This window comes from Melozone crissalis, unplaced genomic scaffold (genome assembly GCF_028551555.1).
Source record: "Melozone crissalis strain CALT ecotype California unplaced genomic scaffold, PUWL_Pcris_2 ptg000006l_1, whole genome shotgun sequence".
In the NCBI taxonomy this organism is placed as follows: domain Eukaryota; kingdom Metazoa; phylum Chordata; class Aves; order Passeriformes; family Passerellidae; genus Melozone; species Melozone crissalis.
The window spans coordinates 14,410,614-14,436,208 of NW_026535784.1; the positions used below are offsets into that span (position 1 = coordinate 14,410,614).

The 25,595-nt window shown below is 40.7% G+C and overlaps 1 protein-coding gene across 4 annotated transcripts in view; it reads right to left on the bottom strand.

Moving 5' to 3' along the window:
• ZFYVE28 (zinc finger FYVE-type containing 28) overlaps nt 1-25,272 on the bottom strand; it is a 146,332-nt gene extending 121,060 nt beyond the window's left edge. For 3 of the 4 annotated variants that reach the window (XM_054295080.1, XM_054295065.1, XM_054295058.1), the window contains exon 1: nt 25,107-25,272. In XM_054295080.1, coding sequence (XP_054151055.1) covers nt 25,107-25,145 — 39 coding nt within the window. In that variant the 5' untranslated portion in view covers nt 25,146-25,272. The remainder of the gene's footprint in view (nt 1-25,106) is intronic. The other variant, XM_054295072.1, reaches the window with a different exon arrangement.
• Nucleotides 25,273-25,595: the final 323 nt, after the last annotated feature.

Genomic DNA, 25,595 nt, shown 5'->3' on the forward strand with positions numbered 1-25,595 from the left:
TCATGCTATACAGAAAGTTAAGGAAAATGTGATCACTGTACCAGTCAGGATAAAGCCAACACAGAACCTAACATAAATAATATCACAGAACATCATCTTGTACTTAAACCATTCCAAAATTACAATAATCATAGAAGCACAAATTGCTTATAACAGCTAAAGCTGGAATAAATACATGAAATTCCCAGTCACCCTGCTGCAAAGCTGCTTATTCAAGTTACTCGTGCATCATTCAAACTTCCAGCTTGGTATTTCTTCAAGCATCACATTCACTGTTTCTAAATGTAGTCTACTTGTCTGAAACTTTTCACCAAGATACAAAAAATCAGCATTATATAAAGCACTCTTTCCTGATACTGATGATGCACAATATGAGTCACCACTTCAAAGCCTCCAACACACCAGCACAAGACACATTCTTTTAAGTCACGAATAAACCCTAAAGTGGTTTCTTCTGTCTTGCTTCTAATGAACCCTCCTTGGTTCCCAAAGCAAATTGAAACTCTGACAGTCAAGAGAATATGAGCTCCACAAGCAGAAATAAAAACTTCTTAAGAATACATACATCTCCTTTAACTCACTATTTGCCAGATCTGTTATTTTTAAAGCTTTTCTAAAAAGGCTGGAAAAACACAATCACCAGTGAAACATTAATGTTGTATCTTTATTTATTTCTTTTCCAGGCTCTTTACAGTAGATTTGCAGTGTGGTTCCATGATCTGCAAGAGAAGGGGGTGGAAAGGAAGAGAGGGTTTGAAAGTTTAGTGCACACTCTTTGCCAGTGGCAAGAGCCAGGCCATCCCAGGTGAGGATTTACTCAATATGAGACAGATAAGCCAAACAACTTCACTGCTACAAGAACTAGACTTCTTTTTTTTAATGTGCAATAACCTGTTGATATGACTTGGCCCTGAAAAATCAGACAGGAAAAAAGAGGAAAAAATCTGAAAATTATCCTTGCTGAGGAAATGATTATTCTGTCCTGGTTGGTGACAGCTTCATCCATAAAAGGCTTTTACTCAAACACTTGAAGCCCAGCCCACCTGCATGTGTGTGTGAGTGGGCAGGCAGACACCTCCTCCAGCCCAGACAAGCAATGCTGCAGGTGTGGGCCACAGAGAGCCCAGCAATGAGAAGCCACTGCTGCAATAGCCCAGTAGGTGTGGAAGAATCTCCCAAGTAGATAGTCCACCACAAGCATGCACTGCAACTCCTAAGTACCACTTATTATTACAAAACACTAATTATAAAGTCAACATATGGGTAGAGCTAAATGTGCACACCCAAATAGATGCACATATAAGTATACAAGCAAATACACCCAAGGAAGTCATAAGAGAAAGGCAATAATTTGGGTTATTGCTGAACAACAAAGTGAAAGGATGCCCAGATGAACTGAAACAGCCCTGCCAGTGGGAAGAGCACAATGCCAGGGACCACCCCAAATCCTCAGAATTGGGTGATGAGGCAGGAGAGATACTGCTCCACTGGAACAAACACCAAAGGAATTTTCCAGGGAACTATCTTTGTTGTCTTTTGCCACGAGAGAGGCCAGTACCCACAAAACATCTCTACAAGCAATGACCCAGAACTAGTGAGGTGTTTAGAACTACCTGAATTTATTCACCCCCAGGAATCATTTTCATAGCAGTACAACCATCCCATCAAATAGATGTTCCACCACATTTCATCTTTTTCCTTCTTTAAGAGGAATATTTCCAGTTGGTGGAAGGTCACTATTCCTCTCATGATTCCCAAGATCCCAATCTAGAAAGGTCTTGCCTTTTATCACTAAAGCAAAAGCTAAAAATGTTATCCATGTACCTTAGATCATCTCAGATAAATGCTGATGGTGCTTTACACTGTAAATGCAGCTTTATTCTTGTTTCTACTTAGTCTACTTTGAAAGGAAGCAATTACATTTCTCAGCTGTTTCCACATGATTTCTGGTAAGGCCATCATGAATACCATGTGAAATTTTTGGCTGTGGAAAAGACTGCTTTTCCAAGAATGCAATGTTTTGTGATGAAATACAGTATTGTACATTATCACCAATAGCTATCTTTTTAATTCACAAGTATAATGTGAAAATATGGCATTTTGGTCAAGTAATAGTTTTTGACATCCAAGTTTCTATTGCAATTTAGCCACAACAGCAAGAACTAACACAGATCAGAGCTGATCTCTGACAGTATTAGCACCTTGTGAATAAAGCACACCATCAGCTCTGCAAAAGTAATTCCATCAAAAATAACAAGCTATGAATATATATAGAAAATTTGCTGTGAATGGCAGCAATGTAGTATTCAAAAACTTGTTGACTGCATGAAATTTTACAAAGAACTCCCCACATTTCTAGCCATAGAATAGGGGTTTGGTTGGGGTTTTTGTTTATTTTAACTAAGACTTAAGCACACATAGTCTCTTATTATAACTAGAGTACAGATGAAATCCAGCTGAGATACTTAACATGCTCCTCTAATGCAAATTTATAATTTCAAAATCAGTAACAGGTTAAGGAACATTCCTACTCACTCTTTTCTTGCTTGGTTCCTTCCTCAACCCTCACCCTCCTCTTTTTGCTCTGCCACTTCAGTTCCAGCACAGTGCAATTGCAACATCACTAGAGAGATGCAAGGTGCAGGGAAAATAAAAATACAAGAAGGTTAAATACATGTGAATAACTTAAGACCCCAAACTGCCTTAGGAACAGAAATTCTTAATATGTCTGAAAAAATCCTCTAAGACTTTTCCACACAGCATAAAGCCCAGCTCATGCCACTATCCTGAGCAATCAGCCAATAAAACATGCTAAACTGGAACTTGCTGACATAAGAGCTCAGTCCCTTCCACAGGGACATGGGTAAAGCAAGGGGCAGCTGGCTGGGATGCTGAGAGCCAGCTCTGGCTGCTCTCAGCCACACAGGCACTCCTCATGGCAGTGCAGCAATGTCACCTCTGCTCCCCTAAAATGACCTGTCATGCACAGCCCTGAACTCAGTGCACAAGCAGAAATCTGAGAGGCTGCTAACTAACAGAGCTGTAACAGTATCTGCCAAAGAACCAGGGACAAGCTCTGCCAGGGGCAGACCTTGCTCTGTCGTCCATCAGAACCTGCTACTTCTATACATGGCTTTTCAGTTCTGATTAAATGAACTACACATAGACAGCATATTATGGATTAAAAATTCCACATGAGAACATCTGCTACTACCACACTTCTGCAAAAGTTACAACATATCAGAAAACCCCCTCCAGAACTATGCTTTGCTATTAATTTAATTAATCATTTTTTAGGTATATATTTAAATTCTCACTGAATGCTGGCTGGCATTGGTTCCGCCAAGCTTCTGGCAGCTTCTCACAGAAAACAGCCCTGTAGCCCCCCGGTACCAAAACTGTGCCACACAAACCCAAACCAAGCTCTACAGCCACTGCTGAGCAAAGCTAAAGATTCTCTTCACGACATGAAAATGGCAGCTAACAGTTACTGCAAATGAAGGATTGTGTCTTCCTGCAAGGCTTGGGTCTAATCATTCAGTCACATTATTGCAGTGTGCCACTGATGACAGCTGAAAGTGAGCACTAGTGCTGTCCACAAATGACACAGAATACCAAAAAGAATAAAGTCAAAAAGCATAAAGAAAATCAGAATGTGCTCACACATCACAACAAAGCTCATACTTACTTTTTTCTGTTGAAACCTATTCTATGAAAAATGCTGATATCAGTTTTACTCAGAGGGAGGATTTCCCTCTACTCACTAGTACCTATTTTGGAAAGGTAGATCATAACTTCTGGGGTTACATTGATCGGAGATTTTTTTAGAAGGCAAATCCAAACAACTCACCCTGATTGAGGTTTTAGGAAGCTGCCTTCCAAAGTGCCTGATCATCACCCCCATACACTAGCTAGTGATTTTAAGTGGCTTGCTTACACCAAGTAAAATCCATTATAAAACCAAACACCAGTGTTCAAGAACTTCTGGCTTCTGGACGTGTGTAAAAATTCAGTAGTTTTAAACCCTGCCACAACACCAGCTTTACTTCTTTATTAAGGAAAACAAAAGAGAATAGAAGATTTGATGTTGAAGAACATAATCCACCTTTAAAAAAAAAACGACAAATCCTTTCAATCCATAAATACCTGTTGTAAACCTACATGGTGACTCTAACAGTCACATTTTGTGCAGAAAAGCTGTGCTGTTTCAGTAGTTTTCAGGTAGATTGCACACACATAGGTACCAACAGTAAGTTCAGTAAGTAGCACAAAACAGTGCATATTTCAACAGTAGATGTTCTGTCTAAACAACACAAGAGTGATTTTTCCAGCAAAAAGCATGGTCATTCAGTGGACAGAATCAATTATTAGGAGGTTTTGCACACTCCATGTACTTGACATGATGCACCTCACTGTGACTGAGTCACCTCCACTAGATTATCACCTATCATCACATTTGCTCCAAGTCCCACAGGGTCTGTGTGCTTGAAAATTCCAGGCATACTGTTACTGAAACATGAGAAAAGGTGCAATTTCAGTCCCTGACATCTTGCACATCCAGCCGTAGTGGCAAAATCTTTTGGGCTGGAGGCCAAGTCAGACCTATAATGAAGCTTTGAAGATCTTGGTTTGAAGACTCAGACTGCAAATTAATTTCTTCAAAGAAAAACAGTGAGAAAGAAAATGGATTGCAACTAAAGGATTAAGGGCAGTGGAGTGTTGATGTTTTGGCTTCTGTAATTTAGTTACAAAAGTTAACAGGCAAGATGAGAAGTACCACAGATACACATTTGCCATAGACTGACCTTTTCAACAGGTGGCCTTTAACACTGCCCATGCATCAAGACCATGATCCTAGCCAGCTATAACTGAATGTGCCGCTTATTGAAACAGACAGAAAAAGAAACTGGAAAAAAGACAATTTATGAGTACTCTTTATCTCCATCTGCTGCTCAGCTAAGAATGAAGAATTCCAGCAGAGACTAGCAGAAATCAGTTTCATAGGAAGTTTATACATCTACAAACCTTAAATTACCCAATTCTATTGTACACTGTTTAAGCAAGGCAGTACACAGATTAAAGTTTGCTACATTATGCTGTGTATTCAGTTCTTACCCATAATAATCTGTTTACCTAGAAATTAATAGTATTAAAATGTATAACAAGAAATATAACAAACCTGTTAAAATTTCAAAGGAAACTGAAGAAACTTGTACCCAATTCCCTGCAATCTTTGCTACATGTAGCAACCACAAGCAAAAACAATTTCAAGCAAAATTTCACTTATCCAGTTGCTGGAAACACTTCAAATATAACAAAACAAATAAAAAAACCCAACCAACCAACCTCCCCCCAACATGTCTGACTGATAAGACACTTGTGCTATTAAAACACAAATGAGACATTCAGGTTTCTTTCTACCTGCAGCATCATATTTGTTTTAAAACACATCCCTAAAGCCTCCTAAAATGTGCACTTAAAATGCTAAATTGTAAGACTGGAAAAAAGTGATTCAAGCTTACATTCTCAGCTGTTTGTAAAAGTTTCCTAGTTTCCTTGCATGAGTGCATGTCTGAAGATGTATAATTACTTTCAATAAAACTAACAAGTAAAAATCCACGTTAAAGCTGACATGTTGCAACTAGAAAGCACTTTTGCAATTTATATGTCAACAAAGAGAACACGCAAATTATGTAAGCAAATGGTTGTTAGACATTCAAATGTTTCAGTTTTACAAGTAATGAGAGTTTCTTTATAGTGAAATTTATTCAGACAATTGGTGATGGGCAACAGTGCTTCTCAGCTCAAACTGCATAGTACAGATAGCAAAAAAACAAGAATACTTGATTAAAAGTATTGTTACTTGCTGAACTAGCTCAGACGTATTTCACATTCAGTTGTCAACACACAGAGTCACCTCCACTAAAGATGTGCATTCAGTTTTTGTACTAAGTGATTTTAAGAATTAATTACTGAATCTAATTTATAATTACTAATTACCTGTGGGGATTTACACGTGCCATTATTAGAAAACACCTTTGAGAATAGCTGAAGCTGTAGGATCTCACTGCCACGGTCTGAAGAATCAGTTCCTGCACACCACAGCAACTCTACCTGATGCTATGGAATTGATAAACTGCAAAATACTTCAACTGGCTGCACCAAATCATCTATGAGCTTCATCAGGGATGCCACAGGGACAGAAAAGCTACAAAAGCTCAGTTGAACGGCAGTTAGATCACGCAATTTTTAATTTTATTTTTTTAGTAAGTAAAACATTAACTAGGCAGGCCTAGCATCAAAGCCTTAGCCCAAGTACCTTCCAAAAGCTGGGTAAGAAATTTTACTTTCAAGTGAAGAGAATACAAGAGCTCCCTTTCACTTTCAAGAGGACTAGGATATCACTCTAAATAAATAGCTATTTTTTCAAATTTTTAGCACAATTTAAGGTTAATCTAGGGCTAAATTAGGGCAAATCTAGTCTTGCTGGAAGAAAAGAAGAGGCCATGACTCCCAAGAAACTGAACTGATTAGGAAGGGCTGATCTGATCGCTTTAAAGCAGATCAGTAGAAAATTAAACTCATGAACAAGGTGGATAAAAGACATTGCTAAAGCATAAACACAACTACATTTCTACTAAATTTGTTCAAGGGAAAAGCAGAAGTAAGCAGCACTCAGAAGTATTGAAATTTAGGATGATTACTCTATAATCAGATTAATTCCTATCTAAGAGGCAAATTTCTGCATCTTTCATATGACAAACTGAGGGCTCTGTTTTACCATATTGTTATTTCAAGCTGTAACTCAATTTTAGTGTCCCATTCTCACAAGATATTTCGCTCTAATTTAACAACTCCTTAGAAAAAGCTGCTAGAAATATCAGTTGAAACTCAAACATTGGTGATGTTCAGTAGTGAGACAGCAGGATACAAGAGGGGCTAATCCAGCCTTCTGCATAATCTGAATTATTCCCCAGGGTGGTTATTTTACCCTCAAGGTTTACACATTAAATACATGAATGCAAAGAACCGTAAAAAATTGAAATCAATACAATTTCAGGTCACACTGTTTTTAGGAAAATATCTAAACTGTGCAGGAGTCTTGACCTGGACATTTCTAAAATACCTTTTATGTGACATTCATCTACCTAGACAACAATTAAAAGGGTCAGTGCAGCACAACCTTGCTACCCTTAGCCAAACCACCACAGGCAATGGAAATCAAGATACTGAGCACAAGAAAGCCCAGGAGATGCCCAACAAAATCCTGCTAACTCTTTTAACCCTCAGCAACTCAATATTCATGCTATAATATAAGCCCTACCCAAGCAATCCCTTTCCTCTACTGGGGGATGACAAACAAGAATATGATAAATGTGGCCTGACAACCCTGACTATCCTTCTCAAAAAAGCTATTTTGGCTAGTTCTGCTAGTAAGAGGAATCTGTCACAAACATTTTTAATTCAATTTAAGATGATGAAGGGACTGGAGCACTGTTGCGGTGTGTCTTAAGCTTCCGGGTTACTTCCCCAGGTGTGCCTATACCTCTCTCCCTTCCCCCTTGCCCCCATGCTGAGTGAGTCCTGTCAATCAGGCTTAACATTCCAGCAAGGCATTGTGTGGTTGGGTGATTACACCACAGTTGCTGCCTTTGGCCCAGCAGCAAGGGTCAGACTGGCCCAGGCACAATATAACTGGTAATACTGGGTTCATATTCCAATAGAGCACCACTCCTATGAGAGAAGTCTGAAAGAGCTGGGACTGTTCATCCTGAAGAAGAGAACAAGGCCTCATCAACATCTGTAAATATGTAAAGAGAGGGGGCACAAAGGATGGAGCCAAGCTTTTCCAGAGGCTCCTAGCGTCAGGACCAGAGGCAATGGGCACAAACTAAAACATCTGGGAACATTTTTTACTGTGAGGGTGACTGGCACAGCTTGCCCAGAGACATGGTGCAATATCCATCTTTGGAGACACTCAAAAGCCATCTGGAGATGATCCTGGGCAACTGGCTCTGCATGAGCCTGTTTGAGCAGCAGGGCTGGTCTCTGGTTTGACCTCCAGAGATCCCTTTTGACCTCAGCCATCCTGTAATTCTGTAGTTCAGGTGAGGAAAAAAATGCTTAAAGCCATAAAACAAAGATCATGATCCTTTCTCAAATTTTCTTTGCAGACATGGCAAAATTAACAAGAAAATTGTACCTACTAATAGAATATAATTTGGCATTTAATTCTACAGTTAAATATTATTAAAATTATAAAATACAGTACTTTAAAATATAACATTAAAATACAATATTGTAATCCTGGAAAGTTATTTTCTTTCAGCCATCCTAACTAAACAAAAAAGTTACCTTAAAATAGATGCAATATTTTCTAGTCCCTAACAAAAAATCAGCCAAAGGGTGAATTTTCTGAAACAGTAACTGGATTTCACCTTGAGGCAGTTGCTGCCATTAAAAGCATTCTGGCACCAACAAGAATACCATTATTAAAAAACTGTATGAAAGCACTCAAACCAAGTTTTTGTGAATATTAGTAAAAACAAATCAAGCAAATCTTTTTCTTTTTATTCTTGAAAGCTATTATACCTTTAAAACAACAATTCAGGATACCTGATGTTCTTCTCACAAGATAAAAGGACAAAGTCAGAAGAGAAAAACAGACTAAAACAACATGATCATTATTGTGAACATTCTCTAGTTTCAGGCTTACTTAATTATTTTTTTTTTTTACAGAAGAATGGGACTTCAGGAAAGGTCAGAAACTGGAGGAATACAAAATAGCCTATACATACTCTTAACTGATAGCTAAGACATTTCCATTCTCTGCCATCTCTACAATCTGGGGGAGGGCAAAGCACAAAAGTACCTCTTCCATTGAAAACACAACTACTTGAACTGCTGAAAGCAGATTTGCCAGCTCACTTTAGGAATTCCAAGAGGAGCAAGACTTGCAGGGATGTGACTTGCCCTGCTGAGCAGTCAGCAGAAAGCATAAGAGGCAAGCTCTTCTAGGAGAAGAGTCACACTAAAATGTAGCTACAGATGCTCCAGACTGTCTCAGCAGAAGCGTCTTTCACTTCCTCCATGTGGGAAGCAGAGAAGCCTCACCAGGCTAAAGTTAGCCTTTCAATAGCTTGGCAGAACCTCTTCCCTTAGAAAACAGAGGAGTGCTCCTCCCTCCCTGCAACTCTTGGGAGCCCACATAACTGCAAGTACTCTGTCTGCAAATGGAGAAGGCAGAAAAAGCCAATGCAGCTTTAAAATAAAGCTTTATGGCTTTGGAAGATGAGGCTCTCAAGGTGTGCTCAGTGACAGCAGCACAGACATGGAACAGGACACTGGCAGAGCAGCAGCAGCCCTGGCTCTCCTCATGTGCCACCATCTCCAACGGAACCTGCAAAATTACTCAATTACTTCTTTCTTTCATCAACTCACAGGTACCTTCTGGAAACCTCTACCACAATAATGTATAAGAATAAACAGCTCCACTCTGGATTTGGGTTAGTTTCATTATAGAGAGGAAGCTATAACTGTCTCTTCAGAGAAAACCTTCTTCAGAGACTTCTCTAAAAATAGCCTAAAGCCTATCCAACCTCTCATGAAAAGAAAACCTTCCACGATGCTTCAAAACAGCATTTTAGAAGCCAAAGCAGAACAAAACCTAAATCAGCAAATGCAGCTATATTCCAAGTATCCAGAGTCAAAGCTTCTGTGTAAAAAAGTAATTTTCCCAGATGAATTTCCCCCACCAAAACTGAAGATTCCTTATGCTCATCATAAAAAATCCACCCACACCATGCACCCACACATAAACCTGCCAAGAAGACTTAGAATGAAACAGAACAAATCCTTTTTCAAGGTGTATGGTCCAATAAATAAGTATCAGTCATTGAACACAAAAAGTTAACTGTCAAAATCTGTCCTTCCTCAAAAAAGGATTGGAAAAAAAATCTGCCTTTTTATTTTCTGACTTTTAAAAAAATAAAAAGAAAATATATTAACCTCACAGCCTCATTCAATACCTTCAGTCACATCATGTGTGCTTAGGTTCTCTCTCAGATCTTTGTTCATGTTCTGCTTTTGACCTAAGGCAATCTCATTCAATATGGAAGAATGTGAAGTTCTTAACTGCACTTTGTAAGAAGTTCATGAATCCACAGGCTTGGAAATGTTCATTTCCCCAATATTACAAAAGATTCAATTTCACAGACAAACTTTATGTAGTTGCTGTTGCCAAGAGTAATCCCACTTCTCTCAATCCTCCATCCCCAGCCCTGCACACCTGGCTGGCAGCTCTTGGATGAGAACAGCTCATCTGGCCCTTCACTGCCAAAGTGATTTAATCAGCAAATGTGGAGGGAGAGGCTTTCCAAGGGGCAAAAAGAGGAGTGGGAAAGTGTTCAGTTCTCCTTACACTTGTCCAAACTGCTTCCTTCCAGGCTGAGTCAGCTCACAAGGGCTCCAACAAACACCAAAGTTGGAGGAGCAGGGGGAAAGAGGCCAGAATTGGTCACAGTGCTGCCAGGCTGCTTTAGATTGGCCCTGGGAGCTGGAAGGGAACCACTTACAAATGCAGAGCAATAGGCTGTCCAGAGAGATGGTGAAAACCACTTTTGCCAATGAAGAATAGGTCAGCAACAGGCCCTTGCACCACAGGGGCACCAGTGCATCCTGAGCAGTGCTGGCAAGGAGAGAGAAGTAAATCTGCCTTCCAGTCAGGACTAGGGAGGCATCTGGAGGGCTGGGTCCAGCTCCGGACCTGCTAGTAAAGGGCAGCATGGACATACCAGAGGGAGTTTATCTGAGGATGATGGTTTTGGCCTAGAAACATCTGTCATGCTAGGACAGAAGTAGAACAGATCAGCCTGGAGAAAGCTCAGAGTGGATCGTAGCCATGTATATAAATATCAGATGGGAGGATGGAAAGAATACTCAGAGACTTGTGGTGATACCTAGTGAGAGCAAGAGGCAGTAGATACAAACTGAAATATGAGAAATTTCATCCAAACATCAGGAAATGCATTTTTACTCTAAAGGTGACTGAGCATTGTCACAGGGCTGCTCAGAGAGGTTCTGGAGTCTCCATCTTTAGAGACATTTGAAGCCTGACTAGAGCTGGTCCTGAAAAGCCAAGGGGCATGGAGTAGACAATTTTAACAGGTCTGTTCCAATGTCACCCTCTGCCCAGTTCTGTGATTATCATAGCTACAAATCATCTATCATGTGCAAAAAGCTATGATAGTATCACCCAAAACCAGGCAATTCTTCATAGACAAAGAATTCCTATATGCTTCATTAGTTATCATGACAATATCCTGAATGAATCCTTTAAACATATTGAAGGAACAAAAAAAATGCTTGACATGATTCTGGTATAAATACTATGACTGATTTAGTAAAAAATGACAAGAATTAAATTCCTGTTGTACATTAAGAAGAGCATTCACCTACAAAAACAACTCCCATGCTCATGGATCAGCTGTGTAGTCTCAAGCCTTACCACACTCTTCTGCAAATCACAGCAGCTCACACCAAGGAGGGTCAGACTGCTCAACAGCACATTAGAGGAAACCCAAACATTTGCAAAAAGGCCACAACATTGGAAATACATTTGGTCACTTCTTTCCCAACTGACCTGAAGCAATACCCCAGCATGACACTAACATGGAGCTGTGACATGACTCAAAGGTTACCAAATCCTGAAACCTGAGATCACGAGCCAGCAATCTGGCAGTTCAAAAGGCAATACTTCTTCAGCTTTTCTCCTCAATTTGTTAAATAGCATTATAACTTGCCTGTCACACAGATCTAATTCTCACACCATTCCCACTGGACATTTTACTTTTCAGTCTGAACTTCAATGAACCTACAGCAACTGCTGAGAGTTTTCTTTTCAGGAGAGGTGCAGTAGGATAACAGACACAAAAGGTCTACAACATGCTAATTAATTATTTTCCCTACAGACCTACTATCATACTTTGATGGGCCTAGAGAGCAGCATAAAGCACCAGATACTTAATTTTTCTTTTTGAATATTCATTCCATTAATCCATCACCAGAAATGTACAAAGCTCATTTAAATATTATTATGAGGCTGCAGAGGGTGCTCCAACACTGCTTAATAGACAGTTTCTATTCAATCCCATATTCCTCAGCAAATCCCTCACTGAAACAATTAGGATTTGGAAATAATTCTGAAGGCTGGTTAAGAACAGACTTCCCTTAACACCTTTATCCAGAGAGAAAAGTGACAAGAATCACAAAAGAAATTCTCCTCCCCACACCAACATAAGGTGTTATCAGTGGAAATAGCATCAGGAATGCAGCCCTTCTCCAGCACATTGCCTTTTTCCTGCATCTAATTGCTCCACATGGATCTCATGGACTGGGGAGCAGGGAAAGCAGGCACACAGATATGGAAACACTTTATGGAATATCATTCTCCATATTGCTTTTAAGTTGCTCAAGCAAATAACATCCCCAGAAGCAGCTGCTGCTGCTTTAAGAGTTGCTCCTCCAGAAGAGCAAAACTTTCAGCTCTTTTTGTGACCACTGAGTGCCACTATAAAGCAGTGCAGTGCCACTCAGTGCAGAATGCAGTGACTTGTGCAAGTACTCCTTGCTTTACTGGAGAGATGGGGGCAGGAATCTACAAAGTAAGAGTACCTCTACTTGTGTATCCCAGATGTTACTTTTTTATTTAGCTGTGCAGAAATTTTATTTGCTAGCTTTCAAAATCCGAAGTACAAGGCAAAAGAGAAAAAAACTACTTTTGGTTAAAATTAACAAGGATTTGTATTCTCCTCTTTCTTACAGTTTTCTAAATCTCATTACAGTAAGCACACAGTGAAAAATATTACAGTATCTGACAATACTGTCATCTCAATATATTAATTCTGAGCCAGCTGATGAAAATTAAATAGAGGAAATGCTTTTGAAGTATTTAACATTTTTTTAATGTTTAAATAGTGTAATTAGCCAATCTTTTACTCTACTAGTTCCAAGCCCAAAATTAACAAGTTTTAGGTTTGATAATTCACATATGGAATTTGAAACAGAGAACAGATATGCCAAACTCACAGTAAAGCATTCACCACATACCTTCACAGCTCTTTTTGGTAAAAACAGCTAGCTCAAAGCACCATGCAGTTCAATAATGGAAACCTTGTCCTTTGCATAAATATCACTGCCTTGCCCTGCTACTCCTGCAGAGGTTTACTTCCAACACGTGCTACCTGTGCCTGTAACACTGCAAGATTACTTGCATTAACATTTTATACAAGGTCTGCACCTTAATGTCACCTAAAAATAACTTTGGGTGAGCCTATTTTATGCTAAGGAACTGAATCAGAAGCCCAACTCTCAGTCCCACATGACTTCACCTGGGTTTCAGAGTGGCCTCTGTGTAACAGAAATTAACACCATCCATACAAAACACAGAACAACACAATTGGTGCAATTTGGGTTGGGGTTTCATTTTACCAGTATTTATACTACGAGTAGAACATAAAACAGAAGCCCTAAAGACACTGAAGATGCAACTCCACAGCTGGTACAAGGGAATATAAAGACCATCCTGCCACCAAAGGAGGAGTTCATGCTGCCCCCTCTCCCCAGTTAAGCTGACAACTGAGCCTGTAAAACTATATATTATAAAAGGAAGTTTCCTGTGCTAGAAAGATGATCCAATGCAAGACACAGCTACACAATTTCCAACACCAACATCAGGGAGGCAAGACAGGACTACATGGCTGCAAGCTGAAAAACCAGCTGCCCACCAGCAGCATTTCTGCACTTTCATTACTGTCCTGGTTAACTTAAAACTCACAAGGGGAGTGCATAAAAATTCTTGATGAGTGTCAGGTATCCTGGACACTGGAGACAGGCAAATATGTCTCTCTTTGCACTAATACATTTAACCATATCTTATTTTACAGAAGATTTCAGTCACTGCAATAGAAAAGTTACCTAATAGGTAGTAAAAGGAGGGAGTAAAAAACAGTGTGTAGTAACAGGGTTCAAGTAACCAGACTGAGTAACTAATCCACATCCTATCATGAGTTTGCAAGAACAGGTTCAAAGGTTAAGATTGGTCATTACTTATAAAACTTTTATCCAACACTGTAAAGCCTGTTTACAGCACAGGTACCAGCACTTAGCATCTAATTCCTGCTTTACTATGCAGCATTACATCAGTAACTTGATCTCACCAAGAGCAAACAAAAAATAAAATCTGGAAGTAAAATGCCCCACCTCATTTGAGGACCCACACCCTCCAAATTACAGAAGCATTTTAGTGGAAGGAAACCCTTTTTTTTCCCCCCTCAGAAGTTTTGCAATTCCATATACACCAGAGATGCTACCACGAGGGGGAGATGAGAAAGACAGAACTAACTGGAGGGATGGCTAGTGAGGCATCACTTTAACCATGACTAATTAACAGTTGAAAATCACCATTACCTATCTCCCATATGTTCTCATTTGTAAGGAGGAGCTGGACACTGAATCTAAACATATGGCAACAGTAAGTTGCACTCCAATCTTTGAATAGCAAAGTACAGACAATCTGCTCTATTGCTTCAGCTGTAAAATTATATTGCAGGGTAACCTAAAAGGAAAAATCATCTCATAAAAAGCACTGGAGAGAAAGAAGTGGCAAATAAGGAATAAAATGGCTGAGAAACCCCCAAATTAAGCTTTTCTGGCTAGTTTGGCTATTGAGCTACATTTAGGGCACCAAATAACCCCTTCTCACCTTCATGCCTCAGTCCCCATTTCAGAGACAGGAAGCATGACTATTTGTATTTGAAAGATGCACAGATGATACCCAAGTTTTGGATCACACACAACATGCAGGCACATGTGGCTACACACAGACTGAGAAATGACTGTAAAAAGAGCTGGAACCAACCTCACAACATTTCACTGCTTGACCTGACTGATAACAAATTACTCTGGGCTTAAGCAAATATTGTGCTTCTCTTTCCTACAGTAAAGCTAATGTTTCCAGGAGAAAGGTTGTCACCTCTTAACCCTTCAGGATTATTCCTGAATTATTGTCTTACATAGCATATGATTTCTCACAAAGTACGCATTTCTACCAGACACATTTCTTCTCTAAATTAATCAAAAAGCAAATCAAGCTGATCAAATGCACTGAACAAGTCAGATATTATATAACAGACAACCTCTTTGTTTCACACAGGAAATCAACACAATGAGGCACCTACAATTCACTAACACTACTTTGTTAATATCAGAACAGTAGATTATATATCCATGAAGACAGACATACATATATTACACCGAGAAATTAACACATTTCTATTGCAGAGCAAAACATGGGTTTAATGTTTTCACACAGGAAAGGATGTAGTCTTTATAAAGATTCATTCATTTTTGGAAAAAAAATGCATCCCAGTTTCATATCCAAAAATACTTCAAAATTCAGAAGTAAGTGTTATTTTAACATTAACTTACTGGTTTATTGCATCAATTATACACAGGACTGTCTACTATGAAACTGCCAAATAGTAACTCTCAAATTTCAATAGAAAAAGAAATAAACTGAAAAACAGTTACAACCTAAGACTAAGGCTTCCTGAAATAAACTAATTGTCAAAGCAAGTAGTGTGGCAAATTAATTGAGAAAATACAACTTTAAAAATCACTGGACAAAAAAAATTGTCAACAGAATCCAGACTCTAAAATAAAGATAAATGCCTAAATGCCCAATAAGAAGCCTTGCTTCCTTGTCTCTTCTAGTGAGAGAAGTGAAGGGAAAAAAGCCTACTGCCTTTCTACTTCAGTCTCTGTCTTTCTACTGCCACCACTACTATCAGGTCTAGTATTTGTCAAGTATCCTGACTGAAATCAAGAAGGAAAGAAATTTACAGCAGGTTTGCAATTATGCACAAAACCCCACCAAAAAGTCTAAGTGGAAGTAATGTCAAGGAAACAGGAAACATTGCAAGCAGTAAACAAAACTTTTGCAACAAGGGTATGATATAGCCTAGGGGAAAAAATTGAAAAGAAACCAGCAAAAATTTAAAAACCAAATAACAGCAAAGCAAACCAAAAACCAGCCAAAAAAGCCAGTCTTACTGAAAATGGAATATTTTCTGTGGATATAATATTCTCTTCAAATATACTTAGTCAGTTGCTTCAACAAAACCATAACAAAGCAATTACTAAAATACAATAAAACTACCAAAGATACCCTTCCATAAAATAACTCCAGAACACCACCAGAATAGCTGAAACCAGACTCTCCAACAGGAACACATCAGTTCTCAGCCACTTCAATACAAAGAAAACACTAGCCAAATTAACAATTAACACCCATGAGCACCTGTCAGTGCACAATAAGCACTATTTAACATAAGGCCTCTTCCAATTATTTCGTGCTGATCATGACATAACTTCCTTATGCTCAACTTTCTACAAAAAAAGTAAGATAGCTGTGCTGTGCAGAGAAGATCATTCCTCAAAAGAACAGTGCTACCTATGGTCTTGAGAACAAACCTTTAGATCCAGCCAAACTCTCCAGCATGAACATTCATATCAAACAGAAACAGACTTAAAGAAAAATCACTGCAATCAAAATTACAGCCACATAGACAAGGCCTGTGTGTACACTTGCAATCAGCACCCATGGCACCACAATGTCCTTACAGGACCTCATGTAACCATCACTCATCACCAAAGGATACAGAAAAAGCCAGCTGCCATTCCCACTTCATCTCTTACACCTTGGTGAGGACCTGCAAGATGCCTTAAAATACACAGCAAAATAAATCACAGGTTCCAGATGAGATTTGAAGGCCCTGTGCATTTTTGCCTGTTCCTTACATCATACTAACTCTTCCTTATTCTGTAAGGGCTTCCATCCATCCTGTACCATAAAATTATATCAACTCCATCAAGACTTTTTTGTAATGTAGTTGACTAGACCAGATGTCCTGGTCCAGCTTTACAAAAAATACTTAGAAAATAAACATTAAATATCTAGCAATGCAGACATCCACTCTCTATACAGGCATCTTGAAAATAAAGTGAAAAGCAGACAGTGCTTTGAGAGGATTTGGAAGGTTTTACAGGAAGAATGCCGGTATGTTCTCATTGGTATGCTAAGAGCACACAGACTTCAACAACTGGACCAACATAGAAAGGTAAAATTCCTGCCTGCAGATTGGTGATTACAGAAGGAGAATTAGACAAAGATATTACTATGAGAGCCCTCACCATTCATAAAAAAGTTTATTAGATGACAAACATCCAAAAGCCAATTCTAGACAAACATTCAAGACCCCTTTCAAGCTCAGGTCATTTCTTGGCAGGAAACAATAACCTGAGAAAACTGTGGTTTTGAACATCTGATGAACTTCAAAATGCCAGGAAATGTTTCCTACATTAAAAGGCTACAAAGGAAGGTGAGAATTAGAAGAATGCAAAGCAGAAATGCAGAACACCCTGAGCATCCAGTTAGTTCAGCCACCTATGATTCTCAGAGATCAAAGTGCCCCTTGATGACAGGAATTAACACATTCCAGCATAAACATCACCCTGATTTAAATTAACCTGTGTTCTATTTCAAAATAAAGAGCAGGCATTTTGAAAGAGGAGGAGAGTCATCCCCCCTTTTTCCTATTTCAAACTATTCTTCTTCCATTTCTATGCCAAGTCTTTTTTTAACCCCATCTTCTTCACCTGCCTCCTCCAGTCTCTTTTCCCCCAGTTGCTTCCCTTTCACTCATTCACCCAGAACGGTGCAGCCAGTACTGATGTGATGCCCACTCTTACATTATTCATTCTGAATGGTCATCAAGTATGAATAAAGACCCTACAAGAGAAGAAAAACAAGCTTGTGGCCTACCAAGACTAAGCAAAGTGCAGGCACAACTCAGCTCCTGTTTATCAGCTTTTCAGGGCATCTTATTCCTAAACAGTATCACAAGCAGTAACAGCAATGCAGGAGAGGGTGGTGAATGTGTAGAGGGACCAGAGGAAGAACCATCATCTATGGGATCAGGAAGGTGAAGGGGAATTGTCAGGCTAGAGGCCTAAACAGTAATGCAAAAAAGCCACTGACTACTGGAGTGACAGCAGGAAAGCCCTACAGGCTGCAGGGCAGGACAGACAAACAGGATGCTGTAAGTCTGACCCTCGTCATCAAAACAAATAAATAAGAGCAAGGCCTTACAGTCACTCCAGCAAGGCATACTGAGCCAGGAACACATTGTAGTTAAGTTGTCCAAACATTGTATCTCCCAAAAAAACCCTCATTCTTTGCTCCACCCTATATCTAGACTTCTAGAAAATGCATTACAACTTCTGTCACTCACCTGTTCTCAAGAGGCAGGCAGCTGACACTGCCTCAAAGGAAAACCATATCCTGTGACCCTGAGCTGTCCACCAGAGCCAGGCTCAGGGTGTGCTTGAGCTGACTTAGGGGCAGCCCGAGTTTGCAGGGTTCAAGAACCTCAGCTAGCAGGGAATGCAGCAGCTCCCTTCCTGCAGGGGCACATGGCCATCACACCAGTGATCCCAGCTTGTCATCTGAGATACAATGAATGGTTGGAATATTGAGTAAGTTCAAGAGGAAAACAAAGACTCAGCTGAGAACAGGTAAGACAGACTCAAATTTAGCATCATCCTCCAGTATAACAATCAAGCTGGAGAAACTTGCTCTTTTACATTGCACTGTGAAGGTGGGTCAGCCTTCAAATGTGAGCCAAATAAACATACACAGCCTTCAATTAATTTATTTTTAACACCATTATTTAAAAATAGTTTTACTGAATTAATTTAAGTCAATGTTGCCAGCACAACTGCCAGGAAAGTAGATCATCATAACTATTAAAGCAGTTAAATGCAGCACATCAACAGCATTTGCACTGTTTATTTTTCAGTTAGTTCAGTAAGAAAATGTTCTACTGTGGTCCAGGGCTGAGATACTCTTAGTGGGAGTTTTTCTGTCATTTCTCTAAAATAACCTAGGACAAACGCATTGTGATTTCTAAGAAGTAATTTTTTTGTAAATTCTGTTAAGTACCATCACATTGTGGGAGGAGAACAACAGAATCCAAACATCCAAATCAGGTTTCCTGGAGAAACACCAGAGGATGAGTCTGCAGGACAAGGGACACATTAGGTAACACCACTATTCCTTTCTCTAGAACATTTAGAAAACATTCTCCATTGGAATCAAACTCAGCTTTAAGCTCTGAGAAGCCAGCAGTCATGGAAACCAGAAATATGAATGAATTGAAAAATTGTTTGTCATTTAAAAGAAACAACTTAATGAGCTGTCGAATTATAAGAGCACAATCCGTAGCTCAACAAACTCCTGTGCTGCAGACTACCAAACTTTTTAAAAGAGTCCAGAAGAAACAGCAGTTTCCATTTGTCTCTTCTTTGTCCCTGGGGATCTGCTGCAGGACAGAGAAAGAGAGAACTACCAGACATTACACCAGGCTAGATGGGCCCTGGATCTGATACATTTTGATTCTGCTCACAGCAATCCACATCAAAAAAATCATTTCACAAGGTCCAAATACATTTCACACCAGAGTAATTAAAAACAAACAAGCAATTCTCTTAGTCAATTGCAATAGTGGTCTCCTTCCCTTTTTCAGCCACAGGTAAACCAAGGCTAAGGAACAACATGACTGCAGGTAATTGTCTTGATTTAGCTGCAGTGCTACAATACATCAGCAAAGAATTATTAGCTCCCACACTTGTGTTCAAACCACTAGATGGTGCTTCTAAAATGAAGCAATTCAATATGCAAAACTCTGAATAATGCATGATGATTTATAAGTTGCCTTCCTCAGGATTGTTATCAATAACACTGATTAATGTAGTTAAATAGCTGCAGACTCTGATCAGAGAGGGGCAACAAGAATAATTACACAGATAAGTGAGATCAAAGAGCTGATCATTAAAACAGTGACTTTTCAAAAACCCAGTAACAGCTGTTTTCTCAAGTAAGAAAAACTCCTCAATCTTCCATCTTGAAAGTTATTAGTTGCTAATATAAATATTACACTACATAATAAATTTTGTTCACAGACTGCTGTGCCCAAAGGTTTTGAATACTGTATGGCACCAGTCAAATGAAAGTAAGTTATAAATAGCTTTTACCTGTTCTTTCACTGCTCATTTAAAGACATTTTTCCCAAGAATAAACTTGCTCTAATTCTCTTCTGTGAACAGCAAACCTGTCACTTGCAAGATTTGGAAATCATAGCTAAAATAAGATGCTAGCTGCTTTCCATCTATCACTGGGAAATCATCCTTTTTTATTCACTCCCCCAAACTAGTATCAATAGTTGCTTGGCAATTAAAGCAGCTTTGTCCTTTTTCATTTCTGACCATTTCCATCCATTTAAATGCTGCTCAAAATAATTCTCTCTCCTGCTGCATCTCATTCTACTGACCCAATTTTAAAAATGCTCTTTGCATTTTGTTAAGCACAGTTAACTGTGTACTTTTTTACTACCTTCCATTCTTCTAATGAACTTCAATTCATATTTAAAATCCCTTTTTCTACTTACAATCTTTTCCTACAAAAAATCCTGCAAACACGTTTCTTTTCATACCATTAAAGAAAACAAATCAGCTATTTCCTATTGTACTTCCCATCTTTTACTTTTTGGAGTCAGCTCTGCCACTAAATAAGCCTCACAAGGTTGCTGAGGAAGATTATTCCTTGTGAAGTTTTTGATGTTCAACATTCACCTAGGATTTCTAGGACTTCTTTTCTTTCTTTTTTTTTTTTTTTTGAGCACTTCTCCTTGTGCAAAGTAATACAGAATCTCCTAGAGGTTATTTGGCTATTTTTGAGCTTTGCCACTGGCTCTCACTTCTCTACTTAAAGTGATTGCTCTAGATTCACCAGGCATACTCTCTTCATCTTGCTTGCTTACTCCAAGATACCCTTTTACTATCTATTAAGCCTTTTTTTAATTAGCATACCTATCTGCTGTTCCAAGTCCTTTAACAACTATTAGTAGCAACAATTATTACTAGCTATGGCTCACTTTCATAGAAATATAGCTAAGAAAAAGCTTAAAAACAGTAAGAAAAAGGCACTCCATGCAGACATAGAAACAAGCCTCCTCCAAGTACCTGCCATTCCACTTATCCCTAAATGCTATTTCTGCTCACAGAGCACCACTGCAGACACACATTAACAGGCAGCAAGAACCTCTTGAAGATGTAGCTGCTAATCCAGCTGCAGAAAGCAATTATCAGATTTAAGAAACCCACGAACAGTATTTCAGAACAAACACATGGGAAGAAAGCAACTCCAGTTCTCAGCATCTCAAGCACTCCAGGGGGAGAAGATGCTCAGCCTCTGAAGGGTGTGGAAGAGCTGTGCTGAGTACCCACTTGTCAGCAAGTGTTCACTCCCACCTACAAGTTTCCTGAACCCACCTTCACATGCCCATGGGAGCTAGAGCCTCTGATTTACAGCAGGACGAGGGCACAGCTGCACTTTGGTCAGTCTTAGAGGAGGGGGTGTTAAAAACCACACCTACAAAACCTCCAGACTTTCTGCATATTTTCTGAGCATCCTTTAGCTGGAGCCAGGCATTCTCAAAGCAGTAGCTTTACTACCAGCAACTACAGATTTGGACTCACTTACAGGAACATAAGAAATTCTTTACTTAATTGCTTTAAGTTCACATTTACTGTGTGAAAGAAACTGGGAGCAAAAAAAACCTCAAACATATAAACACCAAATAAGCAATATTTTTAAAATAAAAATATGAAAAATAAACAGACACTGAAGATCTTCAGTCTGTTATGTTAAACAGATTAAAAAACATTCAAGTTGTGGTTAGAGACAGACTTTTTTTTCTCCCCATCATACACAAAACAGCTCTTTCAAAATATCAATAAACATGAGCTCAATTCAAAGCAGGTAGCCCTGTGAGCTAGTTACCCACGCATTTTTCAAGCTAGTCTCCAGATTTAAGCAGCAGCATTCACAGAAATTGTTCTGAATTCTTTGGACATCAAATGCATTTCAAAGCTCTGCAAAGCCAGCCCAGTTCTGTATTTTGGCTGGACGCTCAGATCTGCTGGGAGCAGGTTCTGGCCGGACACCTGTGGAATGCTCCAGCAGGTACAAGATAAGAAATTCCCTGAAGTGGCAGGGAACATTTCTACTGTATCTGTGCACACAGACAAATATCTTGATTTAGACAGGATCATTCTTTTGTCTCAGAAGGTGGTGGTGCCTGGGAAGCCTGCAGTGTCCTGAGGAGGTCAAACATAGAGTAACTATTGTTCCACCGATGTGCTGCAATTCAAGAACACTTCAAATCACCCCTCAGCAAAAGTTTCAGAGGCAAACACCATCCTCCCTCCAAATACTTAAAAAGGCATTGAATCCACAGTCCCCAAAAGCAAAACACATGTTACAGACAACACTTTAAAAATTAAACAACAATCAATGTGGCACAGGAGGCTGGAAACAAAATCTTGTCTCTGCTCTGTCTCCAACACATCAGTTAAAAGTCTGCCTCCCAGCAGCTCCACAGATCACGTCACTGCTATTTATTCCATTCTCTGCTCACCTCCACCACGGGCACTTGATCTGCTTTGTTAGAATGTGGCAGATCAGCATAGCTGAGGAGCAGAGCTGGGCAGGAAGAGCACTGACTGAACGTGGATCCAGGGAAGTCGTGCTGCTCTCGTGACACGCTCCCAACGTTAGTCAAGGCTTTCCACTTCCTACACCCACATTTTCTCTGCCATTCTTGGTATGTTCAAACAGAGGCAGCAGTTACCAAGTAAATATCCTTGCCTGGATGCAGGTCCTGCATCTTGCAGTAATGATTACCCCAAGACTTTTGTGAATCCCCCTTGTTATGCACTCTGCTCTATTCCATTTCCTTGTCTTCACCATTTAAAAAGATTAAGCTGAATTAATTTACATATTTTGGGGCTGTGTTTTTTCAGGGATGAATTATGAAATAGTTCCCCTAGGATTAAGCTAAACCATATATTCAGGTTTCTGAGCAGGCTGTACTAAGAATTTGCTGCACTCTGATGCCATCCCACCCCTCACCTTCAGAAATACCTCTGAAAAGCCATCAAAGCTCTGGGCCAAACATCCAGTGGTGCCAAAATCTGCTGCCATGGAGAAGTCCTATTATATGGCTGTAGGATCTGGAATACTTTAGAATATTCCCCATTACTGGGAGTAGCAAAACCTACCTGATAAAATGCACCTGGAGCCCACAGTGCCTAACAGAGGGTTACAAGCAACATAAATCCTGAGACCTGAGAGCCTCAGCCAGAATAAGTATTCAGCAAAATCCTCTTCAAAATGCATTACATTCAAAACAGACCCTGGAACCCACTGATCTTTTGGGTAGGAATCCTTGCCAATTCCTTTTAGTAGAAAAGCAAGCAATAAACCAGGAAAGGTACAGTCTCTACATGTGAAATCCTCTGCCTCACCCTCTATAAAAGAAGTGCTATTCAAACCTCTGTGTATTTAATGACATGATCCACACCCACTCAACAGCACACCAGGAAAAATGACTTTTTCTGAAGCACTTACAATTCACCAGCAACCCATTCTGAATGCCAGAACAAAAATGATGTTGCAAGCTACTGAAACTAAGAAAAACTGTTGGCAAAGATACAAATACGCAACAAAAAGCAGTGGTGCTGGTTCCAAACCAACAGCAATAGGTGCTCCTGGTTTATGAGGCCCAGTGTCACACAACAGGCTTGAAAAGTTCCTTCAACCCAGAGAAGTCCCACAGAACTTTAAGTGTACATTGTTTGATACAGACCCTAAATGCCAAACACATACCTTACAACAAAGGGACAGTATACTAAAAAACAAGTTTTATCACAAAAACATAAAATCTCCATTAGAAAGAAAAACAATATGAAGTTGAATGAGTTTTGTTTAAAAAAAACAGTGAAAAGGCCATATTCACAAAGATTTCCTCTGCATTTAAGATGAACAGTATTTCTTTTCATTCATTAACTATTCTTCCCTTAGTTTTTCCCCTGTATAAAAGATATAAAAATAAGAAAATCCAATGAAAGTTATCTATAATTTATTACTGTATTTTTGGTTACCTAATTTCTATATTATTTCCCTTGCAGTTATTAGCAGTAATATCTGACAATTATGTGCTCTTCAGTGGTACTCAAGAGTTAGGACTACATGTAATATCCATAAAGCCACCATAATATGACCTTTTATTTTGCAGTATCACCTCTGCTTTTTTTTTTTTTTTTCCCCCACTGCAACACACCGGCTATAATTCAGCCAAAAGAACCAAGTACCTGGAAGGTTTACAAACTGAAACCCAACACTGATAATAAAGCACAGAAAAAAAACGACTGATAGTGACCAACAGGAGCCAAAATTAAATCAAACACTTCAGAAAGTGCATAACGATACTGACTGCTGTAATGCCTGGACAAGAAAAAGATGTTATAGATGTTCAAAACCAGTGATGTCCTTGATTTACGAGCCGAACATCACATGCCAAACAAGATCATCCTCCAGACAGTTGTTACTTAACTCGAGCCAGAAGATGATAATTTCATCGCAAAGCAAACTGCGTTTCTTGGATTCCTTCCAAGAATTTCAAAGCGAGAAGGGCACAAAACACTCACCTACAGAGCACCTTCCAATAAACCTCCTAACTTGCCAAGTTTCCAGGCGCACACACACACAGCGCTAATGGCACAACAGGAGCGCCCGACCATCTCCGGGCTCGGGGCTGGGCGCAGCCCGCAGCGCAGGCGGGAGCGCTGCCCGGGCACGGCCGCCAGCCCGCAGCCCCTCGGCGGTGCCGGGCAGAGCCCCGAGCCCGCCCCGGCGGGAGCAGCCCCGCGGCCGCCGCTCTGCTTTGTCATCCCCGCCGCAGCGGGCGCCGCGCTCCGGCCGCGGCCGCCGGGACCCGCCGAGCGCCCGCGGGCTCCGCTCGCTCCTCACGGCGCCTCCCGCCGCGGAGCGCCCCGCGGCTGCACGCCCGGCTCCGCCGCCAACCGCGTCCGGACTTCAGCCGCGGGGTGACGGTGCCCCCGGGCAGCGGCGGCTCCTCGCAACTTGCCTTGGGTTTGTACAGCCACTTTCGGAACCTGTTCATCATCACCGCGGCCGCTGACACCCCGCTGCCGCCGCCGACGCCACGGGAGCTGCCGGCTCCGCAGCCGCGCCGCTCACAGGAGTGAGGCGAGCCGTGCCCCTCGCTGGGAGCCTCCGCCGAGTCGCGCTCTCCTCCTGCGCCGCCGCCTGGTCCCGCGGAGCGGCCGCCGGGCGCTCCCGTCAGCGCAGGGACCGTCCGGCGGCTCCGCGCGCTCCGCGCCGCCCCGACCGCCCCCAAAACATTGCGCGGCCGGCGGCAGCGCCGCCCCACCGCGCATGCGCGTTACCGCCCCCGCACCCTCCCCTCCCCACCCAATCGGGGGGCGGACCGGGCCGGGCCAGAGCAGTCGCCCCGCCCACCCGGCTGCTCATTTGCGTAACACGAGAAGGGGGCGGGGAGACTGCGTGCCGCGTAGGCCACGCCCTGGCAAACGCCTTGTTGCAGTGGCTGCCG